Genomic DNA, 18,191 nt, shown 5'->3' with positions numbered 1-18,191 from the left:
TCGCGAGTCTTAACGAGCCAGCTCGCGAGTCTTAACGAGCCGAATACTATGGAGCTCAAACTCAGCTTGTTTAAGTGACGAGTCTCAAAATTGAGCTCGAGTCGAACTCGGTCGAGTTTTTATCGAGTCGAGTCTCGAGTAGCTCACGAATAACTTGACTCATTTACAGCCCTACACACAACACCACCAAATAAATCCTACAATAGCTGAAAAAAAAAAAAAAACAAACAAAAAAAAAAACCCAGTCATCGCTCCCTGTACATGTTAAGAAAAGCAACAAACAAAAAGCACCAAAGGAACACAGCAATGACCAGATTCAACCTGGCAACCCTGAAGCACATCTACTAGCGGCAAAGCGATGCACATACATCCACTGCAAGCTAAAGGCCAATGTCGACCTCCATCGAAAAGAAGAACACATAATTTTTAAAAATCTTTATTTTTTATTAAAAAATTTCCATCTTTAAAATCTATAAATAAATAAATAAAAGAATTTCTTTGCTTTAAATAATAAAAATTATAGAGATCCAAAATTATAAAATAAAGTCGTTTAAACAAAATATACTTTAAGACCTCCTACTTTATTCATTTCTTTAAACAAATTATTAAGTTTCAATCGATTATTAAAAATAAAAATTTATTATTTAATTTTTGTGATATGATAAAACCAATTAGTTAATTTTATATTTTAAAAAATACATTAAATAATTTTTATAAAAATTAAAAATAAATATGATTAAATTTTTATATTTTTACTCGAATAAAAAATAAATTTAATTTAATTTTTATATCCAATTACATCATGTGTTTATACACAATATAATATTTTTAATAAAAAATATTATTTTTATAATTTAAAATATTTATTATTTTTATATTAATTAAAATACTAAATTTTACATATTTTAAATTAAAAAAATATTTTATCATATGATATGAACTAAATAACAAATTTTCCTTTTTATTATGTAAGGTGATAATGTTCTAACAGAAAGGAAGAGATATCTATGATAAATTGCTCAAATCTTTGTTGTATTTTATTTGATAAATATTTTTTTTTTTAAAAAAAAGGAGGAAAATACATAAACCACTGGTGGGTGGGCAGTTGTTAGTTGGCCCAAGTTGATATGAACAAGAAGAGAATCCATATCCATTAATTATCTAGTGGAGAGCGCAAAGAAAAAGCCAAACTACACGGCTTAAAATATCCCCCAATTCAGCGTTTCACAACCATAAACTTCTCCTCAGAATCTTTCATTTTTTTCATGGCTCTGATTGATTGTACGTCTCAACACCTTATTTATAGCCATAAAAATAATTATATTTTTCTTCACATTCTTAATTTTCTCATAATTTTTTTTTCATATGTATAAATATTCAATCAATAAAATATTATTATTTTTTCCATTTTATAATTTTTATAAATCGAGTATGATTTTAAAATAAATTTTAATATAATTAGAGGTGAGTAAAAATATTAATAATATTAATAGAATTTTGAATAGAATAATCTCATTTACGTCCCTAAAGTATATCATAATCTCATAATTTTTTAGGTAAATATTCTCATTAAAAATTTTATAATTTTAAAAATAATTTTATTGGCACTCCAAGACTTAGCCTGATGAAAAGTGCATTCTGTAGCCTTGAAAGGTCTAAGGTTCGACTCCCCCAACCCCCTATTTAAAAAAAAAATAATTTCATTGATTTAAAGACGTTAACTGTCTAGTAAGAAAGAAAATGTTAACATATTGGTCATGTTATCATGGAATTATATGGAAAATTTCAGTTACCAATTAAAATTTAAAAATAAATTGACAAATGAAATTTTATATATAAGTGTTATAAAATATGTGGAGATGTCCAATGAGACAGTGGCCTCCATGCAAGTCCACAAAGGATAGTCACTATCTGATTGTGTCTCCTTTGCAGCTCCGTGAATACAGGGAATAACTGATGAGATAAGGTCCGCATTTTTATGACTCATTTTCAATTTTGTTCCTTCTAATTCAAGTATTCCTGCCTGTCGTGTCCCATTCTTCCTCAGGTGAGCCTCCCCTTCTTATTCTTTTTGCAACTAATAAAAAAAAACTCCCCCTCTTATTATAATACTGTTTTCTATTATCATTTTATAAAAAAAAATGCTCAATTTATATTTTTAAAATAAAATGTTTAGTTTATTTTTTACAAGATAATTGAGAAAGTGGTAACTCAAAATTTAAATATGAATTATTAAATTAAACTAGACTAAATTTTATTGCACTTAATTTTCTAAAATTTGATATATTTTTTAGAATTTTATTCTAAATAACACTTGATTTTTGTTTAGAAATTAATTTTCACATGCAATAAAACCATTTATAAAATAATTAAAATATTTTTTATTAATAAGTGTTGAATCAATAATGAAATTAATTAATTTTTTTAAAAAAGAATATTATTAGAAGGTTCAATTATTAACACTGGGGAATTACTTTCTGAGAGACAGTTGATGTCCTTTTAAATATTAAAAAATAAAACAACATAATTTCTTTTACAAATTATAGTTTTATTTAATTATAATAATTATATATATATAATTCTCTGTGGATGTTAAAATTACAAAAAAAAAAATTAAATATTAGTACCTTTGTTTATGATAATATTTTTAAAATAGCTATATAAATTCTATGCAGAACCAGCAAGATTCTAGATTATGAGTAGTGTAAGGGAATTTCCCAATCTATTGGTTGATTTTAATAATTAACCTGATCTTTTAAATTTTTAAATTTTAATCATATGTTATAGATGAAGTATATGATATTTGTTTAATATTTTTTATATAAAATAATTATATATTTTAATAAATTATTGTCATCAAGCAATAAATGGTAAATAAAAATTGAAAATGAGTTCACTTTCCTATTTCACATGTTTTTTTTTTTTGGATATGGTTAATATTACATCGTAATTAGTTCCACAAACAGGAAAGAAAGCTTGGAAATAAAACACTACAAAGTTCCGTATATATAGGAGAAAATTTTGTCAAAATTGGAAGGCAAAAAATGTCATCAAATCAAACGGCCAATACCTCCCCATCTCATGATCTGATTGACTCGTAGCAAAATGCGTACTGTTACTTTCAAAATAGTTGACAAGTTCAAATCTTGTCCCGTTCTCTATATAATCTTTGCCCTTCTTTCTTCCCAAACACACACAGGAAAATCTTCCTAAGATTCCTTCAAATTCACATATATATGTCCTTCGCAGCTCAAATCCATACCTCCAATTGCTTCTCCAGGCGCCATCGTCTTATTGTTCGCCCACAGACAATAAGGTATGGTTTTTTTTTCTAATCTGATTTTTCTTTCATTTCCCCTAATTTTTCTTTGATTTTTGGGATTAATTTAGACAATGCTTGAGAAAGAATTTTTCACGGAGTATGGAGAGGCGAACCAGTACGAGATTCAAGAAGTAATTGGGAAGGGAAGCTATGGAGTGGTGGCCTCCGCCATAGATACTCATACCGGAGAGAAGGTAGCTATAAAGAAGATGACCAATATCTTTGAGCATGTCTCTGATGCTACGCGCATTCTGCGTGAGATCAAGCTCCTCCGCCTCCTCAGACACCCTGATATTGTTGAAATCAAGCACATAATGCTTCCTCCATCGCCTAGAGAGTTCAAGGACATTTATGTCATTTTTGAATTGATGGAATCTGATCTTCACCAGGTTATTAAGTTGAATGATGATCTCACTCCTGAGCATCATCAGTTTTTCCTGTACCAGCTTCTTCGAGCTCTGAAATATATACACTCAGGTTTCTTATATTCTGAGATAGAATTTTAAATTAATTTTGCAATTGCTTGATTATCCTTTTTGCGAAAAAACAATAATTATTTGTTTGTCAGCGGTAATAAAAATATATCTTTAAATCTGTTAGCTAAATATTGAATGATATTAAAAATTAATTTAAAATTAAATTAAAGACCTATTTACAGTTATCGTTTAATCTAATGTTCAAGCTAAATTAAAAACACATTCATAAACTGAGGTTTTGTTTTTTTGCTTAGTTATTTAGTTTTCAATTTACTTCACTTTTAAATTAAATTTTAACAATTAAATTAGTAGTAATAATTAATAAAGTAAAAAATGCTTTAAAAGTTCAACTGATACTCCTTCCGAATATATTATTTAATATTTGTGTTATAAATTCTAAAATAATTGATGATTTGTATGTTAGATAGCATTAAAAATTGATTAAATGAATCAAATTTCATATGTTCTAGTTTTAAGAATATTAAATAAAAATTACAATAAGTAGAATACCAAAATAACTTGTTTAGTGTCCCTTTTCATTAGCACTTAAAGAGTGAAAGTTTGTTTTCCCTGAAAAATACATTTTATCCTAAGATTCAATGTCAAATGAGGCATAAATATTTTTTTTTTTGAACCGTTTTTTTTTTAATTTTAATAGAGGAGTTTAAATAACTTTTTCCAAATTGGCTCTGATGATTCCTCTGTCTTGGATCTTGCAGCGCATGTGTTTCATCGAGATTTGAAGCCAAAAAATATTCTTGCTAATGCAGACTGCAAGCTAAAGCTTTGTGATTTTGGGCTTGCTCGCGTGTCCTTTACCAATGCTCCATCTGCCATTTTTTGGACGGTAAGTGTCTTGTGGAAGCATACTGCAGCATCTTTCAGTATTGTATTATTTATGCCTCCTTTTTTCTAGTGTCAAAGGAAGAAAATAAAATCTGTGGAGGATTCTACTTCTAGCGAGTATATAATAAAAATATCCTATATGTTCCCTGGATTAACTGATAATACCTTATTTGTGAAGGATTATGTGGCAACACGATGGTACCGAGCTCCTGAACTCTGTGGTTCCTTTTCCTCAAAGGTATGCATGTGCAAATTAGTTTTTCCCCATGTCTGGTTTCTGTTCCTTACTCTGAAAAAAGAGATTATATTTTGAAGTGTTTTATCTATAATAAAGTTGATTAAAAATTTTCAGCATAGGCTGCCTCTTGGTATCTTTTTTTGGGTGCTAGATTGTTAGTGTCCTTGTTTTCCCTGGTTATCTGTATGCATTTAAGGACACCAAAGTTGGGTGTTTTAGATTCTCCATACCTGCATTTTGCTTTACTGTACTTGGAAAGAAAAGTACAATAATAGTAATACTTCAGGTGGTCACTTTTCCGCATTTGCACAAATAGCTGAGAATGAATGCTCACAAACGTGTGTAAAATTCAAATATCCTCACGTTATAATGTGTTCAGATATGCCGTGTTGCAGAGTTTCCCGCAGTAATGCTTCCAGATCATTGCTTTTCATTAAAAAAAAAAAAAAGAGAGATTTGTTTCTTGCTGCTTTTATCAGTATCTTCAGACACTACTTGTGTTTCCATGTGCCTAGGAGTTTTAGCCTATTTTAAGTTGTGCTAGTTGATCTTTTTTTCTTGCACTGACTATACTATAATTTTTTTGAGAATTCTCGTAAAGCATTTCTCGAATTTTGTGTTCTGCAGTACACTCCTGCTATTGATACCTGGAGCATAGGATGTATATTTGCCGAGTTGCTAACAGGGAAACCCTTGTTTCCTGGAAAAAATGTGGTGCATCAGCTGGATATCATAACTGATGTGCTTGGCACTCCTTCAGCAGAATCCATTGCACGGGTTTGTTGCCTTTTTCCATCTATCTGTTTTGCTTTTACAGAAGCTTTTCATAATTGTTAAAGGACAGCCTCTTCACATTCTTAATCATGTTTATGCCATCATTTCTCAAAATCTTCGTTCTTTTAAATGATACCTCCAGATTGGGAATGAAAAAGCTAGGAAGTATTTGAATAGCATGAGGAAAAAACGACCGATTCCTTTGTCAAAGAAAATTCCAAATGCTGACCCGATGGCTCTGCGACTGCTTGAGCGTTTGCTGGCATTTGATCCTAAAGACCGTCCTTCTGCTGAAGAGGTAAAATTTAGCATATCAGTAGGTTAACATGAACAAATTGCAGCAATTGTCCCTTAATTTAGGTGGTTCTTTCATTTCAGTCACGTGATTTCAATTTGTTAAAATATATCCTTCTTAATTTTTATTTTAGTTTAAAAAAAAAAGGTCTCTCTGACCATATCTCTGACCATATGAGGAACAAAATTACCCTCTTTTCCTCTCTTTAAAAGAATAAAATTACTATTTTGCTCTATTTCCCTTCTTTTTTCCTTCTTATTTTAATATTAAATTAATCAATAGTTTTTATTAATAAAATTAATTGATTTTTAATGAAATATATTAAGAAAATATTAATTATATGTATGTTGTTTATTATTAATTAAAATTTGACTGTAACATGGAAAACTAATTAATTTGATCAAAAGGGTTTTTCGAGTGCTTAAACTGAAAGGGATGGAGGAATATGTCTGAACATATTTTCTTTCAAGTTTATTTTTTTTCTAAATAATATTAAATTATCATTAATCAAATTATAAAAATAAAGTATTGATAAAATATCATTTATGTCAATAAAAATATTCTTTTAAATTTAAAATTATTCGTTTTTTTTTTAAAGCAAAATTTAAAATTATTCGTTATTTTTTTCAGTTGTTACAATTAAATTTTAATTAATTAATGTATATAAGTTTTTGTTGAGAAATTGATTAAAATAAATTAATTTTATTAAGAAATGGCATAATTAATTTAATCACAAAAATAAAGGAAAAGCGTACAAAATAGTAACTTTATCCTTTTTGAGAGAAAGGGCAAAAGGATAACGTTGGTCCTTTTAACTTAGAAACTTGCTACTGCAGGTCAGTGGATTTTGTGGAAACAAAATTAAAATTAAGAGATTTTATCCTAACAAATTAAAGTTGAGTGATTAAAAAATGAAATAACTATCTCAGTTGAGGATCAGCTTGTACAAATTACCCAGCTTAACGCTGCATTTCACATCACTTTACGGTTCCTTTATATATATTAAACTAAATGTATTCTTCATCCTAGTTTTGTTTCTTCCGCCTTCTACAGGCATTAGCAGATCCATATTTTCATGATCTGGCAAATAAAGAGCATGAACCATCAAGACAACCTATTTCAAAGCTTGAGTTTGAATTTGAGAGGAGGAAGTTGACAGAAGATGACGTAAGAGAGTTAATCTATAGAGAGGTAGGGCTATATTAAAATATGCTTTGCTTTAGCGGTGTTACTTTCTGCTAGTTTAGTGGTTTCCTTCTCCCTGGTGATTCATATTATTTAAGGCAAACAGATTTTGGAGTACCATCCTGAGATGCTGAAAGAGTACCTCCGGGGAACAGATCATACTCACTTCGTGTATCCAAGGTGAGACATCCATGTATCATTTCCTGTATTAAGATAAGAATGAAGAAAATCACATAGAAGGAATAGTAACTCCTACATATGGCTTTCATTGCACCACTGTCAAGTCTCTATGTTCGCATAGCATGATTTGATCCAGTGGTTAAAGGGAATATCACTTGCATGTTAGATTCCAGTCCCATACCCCTATCCTCTAATCGGAAAAAAGAAAAAAGTGTCCTTGTTCTAGATTCCAGTTGAAATTTGTGCTTTATAATTGTATAAAATCATTAGTCGGTGTTCTAAAGATGTTGCTAACTTATTGCACAAAATGGATCTTCATTTGAAACGTCAGCCACGTTACCTATAGAGATGTGCAATATGGGGATCATATTACTACATACATTTTATTCCTTTACTGCACTGCTGTTTGTTGCTGTGTTGTGCTTTCCTCTTCAAGGTGAAGAATGCATTCTTGCATATCTACTTCATTTTGGATCTTTGTAAATAGTGCAGGCAGCTAATTATTCATAATAGAGATGAGAGATTCATGTCACTGCTGGTCTTATCACAGAAAACTTAGCACCAAGCAAGCTAGCGAGATTCTTAGCAGGAAAAAATCTTAAAATATTATAAAAATTTAACTCTGCATGAGAGTGAATGTTATTTTCCTCTCCATGGGAGCTATCCTGTGCAAGCTAATTGGATTGATAAGAGGCGTCTTGCACTGCAACTGATATGGATCTTTTGTTTACCCAGTGGAATTGACCGATTTAAGGAACAATTTGCACATCTTGAGGAAGGAAATGGTAGAAGTGAAAGAAGCAGTCCTTTGCATAGGAAGCATGCCACCTCCTTGCCTAGGTGATTTGATGGAAACATTTCCCCCATTTAGTGCTATATTAGTTATGCTGATTGTTTTATTCATTGCCTTGTTTGCAGGGAGCGGATCTGCACAATCGATGATGAAACTGATATTGTCATAAAGCGTAGTGCAGCATCTTTTACTCGTGCAACTATTCAGAGTCCTCCAAAGTCAGAAACGACTGAAGATCTGCAATCAACTGAAGATCTGCAATCGGCAAACAGAAATGCAGTAGCTATGCAGACCAGCTCTACCAAGCCGAAGTGTGGCGCCCGTAGCCTGTTGAGGAGCGACAGTATCTGTGCTTCAAGGTGCATTGGCATGGTTGGAAATGATCGCGAAGTACATGCTCTCTGATTTTTACGTGCACACCATGGAGCGCCCCCACAAGAAGGGGACGTTTACAATTTAAAAATATATATTTATTCAGCTAGCATACTGCTGAAGATAAAAGATAGGGTACCACTCTGCTATTTCTCTTTTCATGCTAGCTGCTACTGTCTTTTCGACACTTATATTGCTTGCATTCTCACTGTAAAAGCTGAGATGTGAGTGCAAGATTCAGCTACTGGGGTGTAGAAGTGTTCCTAATTCCCACATATGGTATCCTATGAACTAATTATTTGTTTCGTAGCATAGAATTTCAGATGCCCCATTAATTATGGATGGCTTAGTTATTGCTACGGGACTATAAAGAAGCTAAGAGTAGAAGCATTGGCAAGTACATTAAAAATGTAAACACAACACTTCTAAGTGTCACTATCTTCCATAAAAAGCAAATTGGGATCTCTTTGCAACGCAAACCAATTAATAAATCTTGGATTGATTAATAAAATCAGAATGTCATCAAGGTGAAAATTTCCCCATGAAAATTTAAAGCAAGTTGGTTTTTAGATTCACAATAAGAGAAAAACTACCATCTGAATTTTTCAATGACAATTTCAAATCAATAAAGATAAATATCACTGAATGGCCATTCATGACAGGCAATTTGCACAGAAGAAACATATTTATATCAAATGCAATAGAGAAATTTAAGTTCCAAGAACTGTCAAACTTACAGCTTGATAGGCATATGGTGATTTCCCTTGGTGATCAAAGCGCTTTGCCATGATGCAGAAAACTCTATTGCACCCACTACTCAGAGCAATTATACACTGAGTGGTGATATCATGTAGAATTGGTTATATGGTACGACAAATCAATAAAAGACAAACCAATAAGAGGTGGATGACTATATAAATATAGTCTAGTAATAAACAATTAGTCATATGGTACGACAAACCAATAAAAGATAAATAACTATATAAATATAGTCTAATAATGGACAAGTGAACCCTAAAAATATAGTAATTAACTAATAATTTTTTTTTAAAAAATAATTACTTTTACATAATTGTCTATCTTCACTTCTTGTAATATGTAGCTAATACTGCATGGTATCACAGTTTCACTGCATAACTTTTCAACTCCTCTTATTCAAAGGCCAAGTGCTAGCTTTACATAACTACCAGAATTCAACAGAACCCCAAACGTCACAACTAACTATGCGCAAGTATACATACACAGTCACACACACATATTTATATCAACAATAGTCACAGCAGTATCCATTAAAAGTTCAGTTCAGCAGGGTAACATGCACAAAATTGCTCAGCCCTAGAATACCCAGCTCTAGTTCTGAAAGGCAGAATTTTTTAAACAAAGATAAATGATACGAAAAGATTTAGTATTACAATCATAATCCTGTTATACAATTGGTGAAGTCTAGATAGCTTATCTGCAGATAGAAACAACCAAATGTTCATAACTTCATATATAAAAACTAGTTAACACATCAAGTGCCCGTCAGCACTAACCTTTAGCTCAAAAATAGCAATTTAATTAGATCATCCAACCGATAAAACGGCTAAGCAGTAATCATCGAGACATTTAACGGAACAGCTTGCGTGCATAAAGACATTAGATTGTCTCCTAATAACACAGAGAAAAATAGAGGCAATCAAAATTATTAAACCCATTTTACAGATTAACCGGTTAAACGCTTTTGGAGGTGGACCTGATCGTTGATGATAGTGACTTGAAGATATTGTCAGAGTGGAGAGAGAAGAGAAACAATGGTGGCGTGCTGTTGCTGCCGGTGGTAATGAACAACGAAATCGAGATGATGGAGGTGAACGGTGGCGTTTGAGTAGAAGATCGGCGCTGGGTGGTGAGAGATTGACACGCATAGGTGGAGGAAGAAGAATTTGAAATTAAGAAATATGTTTCTTAAAATGGAAATTGCAAATGTAAAATACATTTTCAAAAAAGAAAATTTTGATTTGGTTATTTACTCGAACCTACTTAAGACTGAGTAAGACTATTTTCATAAATAAATAATTAAATATAACATATAAAATTTTACAATAATCTTAATATTTTTTTACTATATTTTAAATAAGTATTACTTAATAAATTTATTATTTTTAAACATAAGTTATTAATTAAAATATGTAAAACTATACTATCAATTTTAAATTATTATTTGAGTAAACTTAAAAAAATTAATTATTTGAGTAATAATAATAGATTCTAAACAAGTTCAAATAATTTATGATATTTTAATTATTAAAAATATTAATTAAATTGATTACAATTATTTTTTAGATATCATACTCATTTTATTATACTTAAAGTTGATTGGTTTTGTGATTTGATCAAATTGTGTATTCAATTTTTAAATTAACCTAAAAATTAACTCAATTTTTTATTTTTTGTATACAATTGACCATGGTTGAATTGGAATGACTCTTAACATCAATGAAGTCAAATCTATTAGTAACTTAAATTTTCACTTTAAAATTAAATCTATTAAATATTAATTATTTTAATAGTTTGTCATCAGTGGTTATTCACTCAATCTTTAAATACTATACTTGTTTGATTGTGATAATTTAACTAAAAAATTTAAATTATCTAATAATATTAAAAATTTATTTATTTAGTTAATATTTTTTTAATTTTTAAAAAAATTAAAAAAATATATACATAGAAGAAAACATTAGCCTCTTTCCCAAATTTCACCTTTTCTCAAACGGAATGCTCTATTCAGCAACACTTTAAAAAAATAATGTTCTAATTCAATCAAAATATTAATATTTATTAGTTTAATTTGATTAAAATATTAATATTTAACTATTAAAGTAACGTCATATGAAAAATTAGTGATAGCGGATGGCAGGGCGAAGGCGGACTCACTCAGTCCTTGAATTGTTAGAGAGAATCAACAGGCCGCAAAAATTTTTGGCTTCACATGCTTCAGCATATTTTCATATCGCAATCGAAAGCCTAAAGCCAGCCCAGATTAGAGTCTCGAGCTACCTTCAGAAGAATGGAGTCAACCACGGCATTAACTTGCTTCTTGCAGCTCCTTATTCTCTTTCTCCTCCGCGAATCTTTGGCTTCGTCAATACTCACCATCGCTAATTCACGCTCTACTTTCCAAGATGAAGCTCTTCCAACCAAATCTGGCTACTTACCCATCAATCCCAATAACAATTCATCCATTTTCTACACCTTCTATGAAGCACAAGATGCAGTTTTACCTCTCTCCCAAACCCCACTTCTTATCTGGCTCCAGGGTGGCCCTGGCTGCTCCTCCATGGTAGGCAACTTCTTTGAGCTCGGTCCATATCGTGTAGTTGATACTCAGAGTGGAAACGTCGAGCACCTTGCTCTTGAACGAAATCCAGGCTCTTGGAATCGCATTTTTGGCCTTGTTTTCATTGATAATCCAATTGGAGTTGGGTTTAGTATAGCTGCTACGGCTGAAGAAATACCCAGAGATCAGCACTCTATTGGTAGGCATCTCTATGCTGCGATCACTGGGTTCATCAATTTGGACCCAGATTTCAAGGATCGTCCACTTTATATTGCTGGTGAGAGTTATGCAGGGAAGTATGTCCCTGCAATTGGGTACTACATTTTGAAGCATAATATGAGGTTGCCGGAGGCGGAACAAGTGAACTTGAAAGGTGTGGCTATAGGTAATGGGTTAACAGATCCAGTGGCACAAGTGAAAACTCATGCTGAAAATGCATATTTTTCTGGTTTGATAAATGAGAGGCAAAAGGCTGAATTGGAGGAAGCCCAGATAAAGGCAGTTGAGTTCGTTAAAATGGGAAAATGGAGGGAGGCAACAAGTGCAAGATTTGAGGCCTTGGATTTGCTGCAAAACATGACAGGGCTGGCCACCTTGTATGACTTCACCAAGAAAGTGCCTTATAAGACCAGCTTAGTCACCAAATTCTTGCAATCAGAGGAGGTGAAGAAGAAATTAGGTGCAAAAGAATCTATAGTTTTCTATGAATGCAGCAGTGTGGTGGGGGAAGCACTTGCAGAGGATTTGATGAAAAGTGTGAAATATATGGTGGAATTATTGGTGAAGATGAGCAAGGTATATACTGTTATACGAAGGGCATTTTGATTTAAGAGTTGGTGTGGTTTCCACTGAGGCTTGGGTCAAGACAATGAAATGGGAAGGGATTGGGAGATTTCTGATGGCTGAAAGGAAAATCTGGAAAGTAAATGGAGAGCTTGCTGGTTATGTGCAGAAATGGGGAAGCCTGAGCCATGCTCTGGTACTAGGGGCAGGCCATCTTGTGCCTGCTGATCAGCCACTAAATTCTCAGGCCATGATAGAGGACTGGGTTTTGGACAGAGGCGTCTTTGCTGTTGAACAAAAGAAGGATTCTGCATTAGACTCCTGAGGGATCACTCTGAAATTTCTTGCTCATTTTGTTGTTGTAGCAGGAGTATGTTGCTGTATGAATTGGTGATTCATTAATAATACACATTATGCTTTTTATTTCAGCCAGCTTTGTTTCATTCATGTGGTGCTTACCAATTAGCATGTGGTGATTCAGTAATTTCTTTCTTATGCATCATAATTATCAATTAGCATTCTCCATGCCACTTGACTTCTTGTGTTCAATCCCCTGTTGTTCCATGGTTGAGCTTGAGGTCCTCTCGAAAAGGTTTTTCAAAGTTAAAAATTTTGAATTTTTGTTTGAGAGATGAGATTTTTTAAAACAAGAACCTCTGAAAATCTTCAATTTTAATTCATTAAATCGGTGAGTGGATAGAATTTTCTCTTAAAAAGTTACAAATACTTTAAAAAATATTTTGTTTCGAACAATAAAAAATTATTACTGTATCTCATACGCCCAAACTTTAAAAAATCTTATTTTATTTTATATTCACATAATGTAAATAAAGCAAACCAACAAAAAACTACCCATGTCTCATGTCTGGGTCGAAACTGGATTGGTTAAATGGGGTTAGAACTTAGAACCACTAATCGATCTAAACTGGGTTGGGCTTTGTCCCACTTTCCATGAACCGTGAATTAAACCGAAAATCGGTTTCGGCCTGCGATTTATATATATAAATTGACGAGATGAGAGGGATAATGAAAAAAAAAAAACACATTTATTTGCAAGTCAGGCAATTGTTTTTGGCGGCACTCGTTTCATTTGTCAACCTGATCTCACAAGTCTTCAAACCGACAATGACCTGGGAGATATTGTTTTGCATTAGTGCTAAGGTGAGTTGGTTTCCTTTATAAGCGTCTGCTGCATTCGCTCTTTATCATGGTTTAATCAAAGATGAAACGTTTCGTAGCTAGTCACTAGCACAAACTTTCATAATGATTAATGATTTTTTTATTTTAAAAATGGCTTCTTCTTCTGCTACTGTATCACCTCTTTAGAATTCTTCTTGCTTCTTGAGGTATGCCCTTCACATCACAATTCCTTTCAATGTAGCTGCTAAGAAAAGAATCCATTGGGTGGATTCTGGTTCTTGAAAATTTGAGCATTTGGTGGTAATTTAACCCTTCTATTGTGGTTGGATTATCGATAAAAGACTAAAAGATGCCAGCTTATCTGGTCCAACGACTCTTTACCATGATGACAAGCAGTAATTGATTTTTGCTATATGAATGCAACTTCAGTTTTCTTTCTGTTTGGAAAATCATCATATCAATGATATAGGTTAAATTTCAGATCAGTCTACGAATACCTATGTGATGGATTAGGCTTTGATCTTATTGGAGATTTAGGGCTAAGAGATAGAAAATTGGGGTTCCTGGATATTCTAGAGTCTAGACTCTATTGAAATTGGTATAATAATGTTTGACCAAAAGTTGGTTCCTTTTATGTTTTAGAATCATAGAACCATGTTGTGGTAATTTATTGGCTACAACTTAAAACTGAGATATAGGATGGGGAGCTTTAATGTGAGAACAGAGTAAGAAATAGAATGGAGTTTTGTTCTAATGAAAGCATGAAGTTTGTGGCTCTATAGATTGAGGAAGAGAAAGGATTTTGTGTCTGTTTACAACAATCTGAATGAAGATGAAACACTGTAGTGGTTAAAAGAGAAAGAGGAAAATATGATCACATGTTAATCACTTTTCTAATAACATTAAACTCTAACTCCCATGAGTTTGTTACTCAAAATCCTGAGAGAATAGTTAGCTTACATAAGAAGACTAAAAGACTCTTCAGCCATAAATTGGGATTGGAAGCTATAAGTTGGGGGGATTATTGATGAATCTAAGTACTAAGAAGATTTCAGAATAAGTGGTAGAAATCCTCAAAGAGAAACAAAGCTCCTAGCTACGAATGGCACTTTCATGCTGTTCGACATACTCCTCTTCTTGGCATAAGTTTAATGGCCAATCTTAGGTTTCAACATCAGATTTTTCCTTTTAGCCATCTAAAAGATACACATCAATCATTCTGTCCAATGTTCTAGCATCTTATATTTTTCATTCTATAGTATGCAAGTTGAAAGAATGTAGCATCTGCCACCAACTATAGAGGAATTCTTACAAAGTTTTATCGGAATTGTTTTTCTTTTGTTTAACTGATGTTATATGGATGAAGCAGAGACAGAAACAATTTTCAAATCAAGGGGAAAAAAGAGGTTAGATTATATGTTTGTTATATAAATTTGACTTGTTAGGGTCCTTTGCATCTTCAATTTTTGTTCCTGCCACAAATGTAGATTTATCATATTAATTGTTCAATCCCTTCATGCAAGAAGTTTAATGCTTCATAGAGGTCCAGCTTCTGCTTTTTTAAACCAATTCTGTTTGTTTCTATAAACTAGACTTTTTAAGGTAACATCATTTTTTTGTTGCCTAAGGTATCCATTTTCAACAATTATCCTCATGCTTAATGATTTCTCAATTTTTCTCTCCACTGATATTATTTCTTAGATCAGTTCAACTTAAAGTCAGTATTGAGGCAATACACATTTTCAGTGGCTCATTTTCCCTTCATAGTCCATGTAGATATTCTATTGTGTAATTGACTCTTCTAGAGGGGTAAATTTTGCTTATATGCAGTATGAAGTACAATTTCTACATATAATTTTTCTTTTTCTCTCATTATGTTATTGCATTTTTATTAATCGTGCTTATGTTATTTATTTTGAGCATTTCAAGACTTGTCGATGGTGTGCTTTTTATTGTAGGTTATGATTGTGAGTACCAAAGAACTCTATGACTTTGTTTGTTTATAAGCGAACCCATTTTCTATACACCCTTCAAAGGGAAGCTTAAAGTCTAATTTTTCTTAAAAACAGTATTGCGAGGATTGTACATCATTTATTTTTGGTATTTTGGGTGCAATACATTACAATAGCTCTCCCCCTTCAAATTTGCTAATTGTTCTTAATTTTTATTTTCTCCTTTGAGAATTTTGTATTAGTAGACAATAAATTTAGCATGACGATATATTTCTCGTCGAAGTCCACTGCTTTTTAGCTCATGTTACTCGATTAAACTTCAGTCTCAAAATTGAGGGGACAGGTTTATGAATTCTTTTTCTTATTTGCTTCGTTTTCTGGACAACTTTTGCTTGGCAGCAATGATATTAGATCTTTTAACATTCAACCATCATCTTTTGTCCACCTCCTTTCTTCTGTACGACCTACCACTTTAGGCCAAGCCATCTGAGATGATATTTCCTGTAACTTGTTCTTAATGCATGTCATACTTCACCGTCTTATTGACTGTATTCTAATCTCATATATGATAAACTGGAAAAAAGAGGGAAATTACTAATTTAGTGCTCTTCTGATAAAGTATAAAGGAATGTGTATACGGGCTCCATATGCACAGTTTGCTGTGTTGGTTTGCTTGGATCTTTAAAATATAAATATAATAACGTTGTATGTTTAGAAATGGTAATGTTGCCAATTACTTCTCTCTCCCCTCTCACTCTCGCTCACATACACAAATCAACTGTGCCAGATGATGCTAGGTGAACTGGAAAAAAGGGGAATACTCTATCTTGCATCAGTCATTGAACATCTGAGCAGGTGGTCCACTTCATGCCGCTTCTGCTGATCTTAAAGCTCTAGCAGATAGGTTCAAAGTTGCAACTGTGGGTTGTTGCATGGTAGAATGAAGATTGATGAAAAATAGGAGGCACGGATGATCTAGAACTGGGAAACATAAATAATCCTTTCCATTCAAATAATGTATAGATATGCCATATGCATTTGTCATGGTTATTATGAATGTGAGCACTTTATCTTTGCAAAAAGAGTTGAATGAGTTGAGCATGTAGGAGAATCCCTTTAAATAACGTATCTCAGTAATTTTTTCCCAAACAGGTCTTTGTCTCTTCTTCTTGAGGTTTGTTATGTCCATAACCTAGTGCATGATATAGTGCATTTGTCGATCAAAAAGTCAGAGTTGGGGATGGACTCTGTTTCCTCGTACTCTAGGTTATGCCCACAACTCTTTCGCTTTCAATACTCAAGACAGGTACGAATGTTTTTACTCAAAATCCAAGTGTTTAAATATTAAAAACTATATAAAATATGCATATCATCATCGAGCTAGGAAGTTCAAATGTGTATTATTAGCATTGACTGCCAGTAGTCTTAACCATTTAAACGTGCTGTAGAAGTCCACAGATGGTTTCCACTTGGCAAATGCTGATCTTCTTTTACACGGACGTGGTAACTTGCTTCGCAAAAAGCAAAAAGGACACTTTCCACAATTTCCTATTGCAAGGTTGGATATCATAGATGAGAATGTTTTGCAAGAAGCACATGCTTCTCAATGGTAAATATATTGTTATTACACATTCTTGTTTGACAAATTTTAATTCTTTTCATATATGCTTAAGGTTCTTGGAATCCTTAGATGGTTAAGGTCTTAAGCCTAAATGTCAGAACATCTATAGAAGGAGAAACATATTCTCCTTTAACAAAATCCTAATTTATTCTCCTTTATCAGAAGTCTAATTTACTATAGATGATACTAAATTTATTGGCAGGCAACAACTTGATTTGGCTCTTAGCAGCCCAATTGTGTGTCGTGATAATATGCGAAAGCATCACGGATTGGCATCTCTATCTGTGAATCAAAGTAATCTGCATGGAACTGGGACAGGCTTGTGTGGATGAAGCGTATGGAATCTGTCATTCTGATGCTATCTATTGATGCAAAACAGCAGTCAATGGTGATAAAATGCTTTACTTTTCTGTTGTCTCTGAAAGCTTGATTCTTATTGTTCATCTAGATAAAAAGCATTAGCTTTATGTGGCATTCATGACATGGCTGCAATTATCTTAGTATAAACTTTAAAATGGATTCTCGAAAATAAAATGCTAAGGTTTTTAGCAAAAAGCTAATTGGCTGGCAAGCTTGTTCATCTCCATGTTCAAGGCAATACTCAGTTGCATGAGGGATTGAGTCAAGCTTTTGCATCCCCTCAAATTTTTTTTTTTTTCTTTTTGCAATAAATCTTGGTCAATTGTGTATAAGAACATGGGTAATTGAAGAGATCTTAATAAATTGGAAAATTTTTCATTGGCTAAAAATATTTAATTTCATCTTTTAATTTAAATTTATTTTTAAATTATTATTAAAATGTGAGATTATCATTTATAATAATTTAAAAATATGAGCTGTTCACTCTTCAATCAATTTGGCTTTATTTGAATTTATTTCACATATCAATAAATAA

General features: G+C 32.3%; 2 protein-coding genes and 1 pseudogene across 9 annotated transcripts; all 3 read left to right on the top strand.

Moving 5' to 3' along the window:
• The first annotated feature begins 3,155 nt into the window (after positions 1 to 3,155).
• On the top strand, positions 3,156 to 8,793 carry LOC110605305 (mitogen-activated protein kinase 17). Of its 2 annotated transcripts, XM_021743768.2 has the most exons (10): positions 3,156 to 3,316; positions 3,391 to 3,799; positions 4,518 to 4,645; positions 4,823 to 4,882; positions 5,510 to 5,659; positions 5,799 to 5,954; positions 7,005 to 7,142; positions 7,243 to 7,316; positions 8,052 to 8,156; positions 8,235 to 8,793. In XM_021743768.2, the coding sequence occupies exons 2-10, from the start codon at positions 3,394 to 3,396 to the stop codon at positions 8,512 to 8,514; spliced, it is 1,497 nt and encodes a 498-aa protein (XP_021599460.1). In that variant the 5' UTR covers positions 3,156 to 3,316; positions 3,391 to 3,393; the 3' UTR covers positions 8,515 to 8,793. The 2 variants fall into 2 exon arrangements, with proteins under 2 accessions (XP_021599460.1, XP_043808539.1); XM_043952604.1 differs by lacking the exon at positions 8,052 to 8,156.
• A 2,407-nt stretch (positions 8,794 to 11,200) lies between these two features.
• Positions 11,201 to 13,011, top strand: LOC110604792 (annotated as a pseudogene).
• A 607-nt stretch (positions 13,012 to 13,618) lies between these two features.
• Positions 13,619 to 17,879, top strand: LOC110604669. 7 transcript variants are annotated; one of them, XM_021742931.2, is made up of 5 exons: positions 13,619 to 13,744; positions 16,463 to 16,733; positions 16,828 to 16,981; positions 17,124 to 17,284; positions 17,499 to 17,879. In XM_021742931.2, coding segments are annotated over exons 2-5 (447 nt in total). In that variant the 5' UTR covers positions 13,619 to 13,744; positions 16,463 to 16,731; the 3' UTR covers positions 17,629 to 17,879. The 7 variants fall into 7 exon arrangements, 6 of the variants coding, with proteins under 6 accessions (XP_021598623.1, XP_021598627.1, XP_021598625.1 ...); XM_021742932.2 differs by lacking the exon at positions 13,619 to 13,744 and adding an exon at positions 13,762 to 13,929; XM_043952199.1 differs by lacking the exon at positions 13,619 to 13,744 and adding an exon at positions 13,762 to 15,129.
• Positions 17,880 to 18,191: the final 312 nt, after the last annotated feature.

Source organism: Manihot esculenta, chromosome 17 (genome assembly GCF_001659605.2).
Source record: "Manihot esculenta cultivar AM560-2 chromosome 17, M.esculenta_v8, whole genome shotgun sequence".
Lineage (NCBI taxonomy): Eukaryota > Viridiplantae > Streptophyta > Magnoliopsida > Malpighiales > Euphorbiaceae > Manihot > Manihot esculenta.
This window is presented reverse-complemented; position numbering and strand designations above follow the sequence as displayed.

Bases quoted from the DNA above. Each gene is read 5' to 3' on its own strand.
- LOC110604669 (XM_021742931.2), top strand. The intron at 16,982-17,123 runs GTACGAATGTTT...AACGTGCTGTAG, and splicing joins GCTTTCAATACTCAAGACAG to AAGTCCACAGATGGTTTCCA. The intron at 17,285-17,498 runs GTAAATATATTG...ATTTATTGGCAG, and splicing joins GAAGCACATGCTTCTCAATG to GCAACAACTTGATTTGGCTC.
- LOC110605305 (XM_021743768.2), top strand. From the start codon at position 3,394: ATGCTTGAGAAAGAATTTTTCACGGAGTATGGAGAGGCGAACCAGTAC. The intron at 3,800-4,517 runs GTTTCTTATATT...TGGATCTTGCAG, and splicing joins TCTGAAATATATACACTCAG to CGCATGTGTTTCATCGAGAT. The intron at 4,883-5,509 runs GTATGCATGTGC...TGTGTTCTGCAG, and splicing joins GTGGTTCCTTTTCCTCAAAG to TACACTCCTGCTATTGATAC.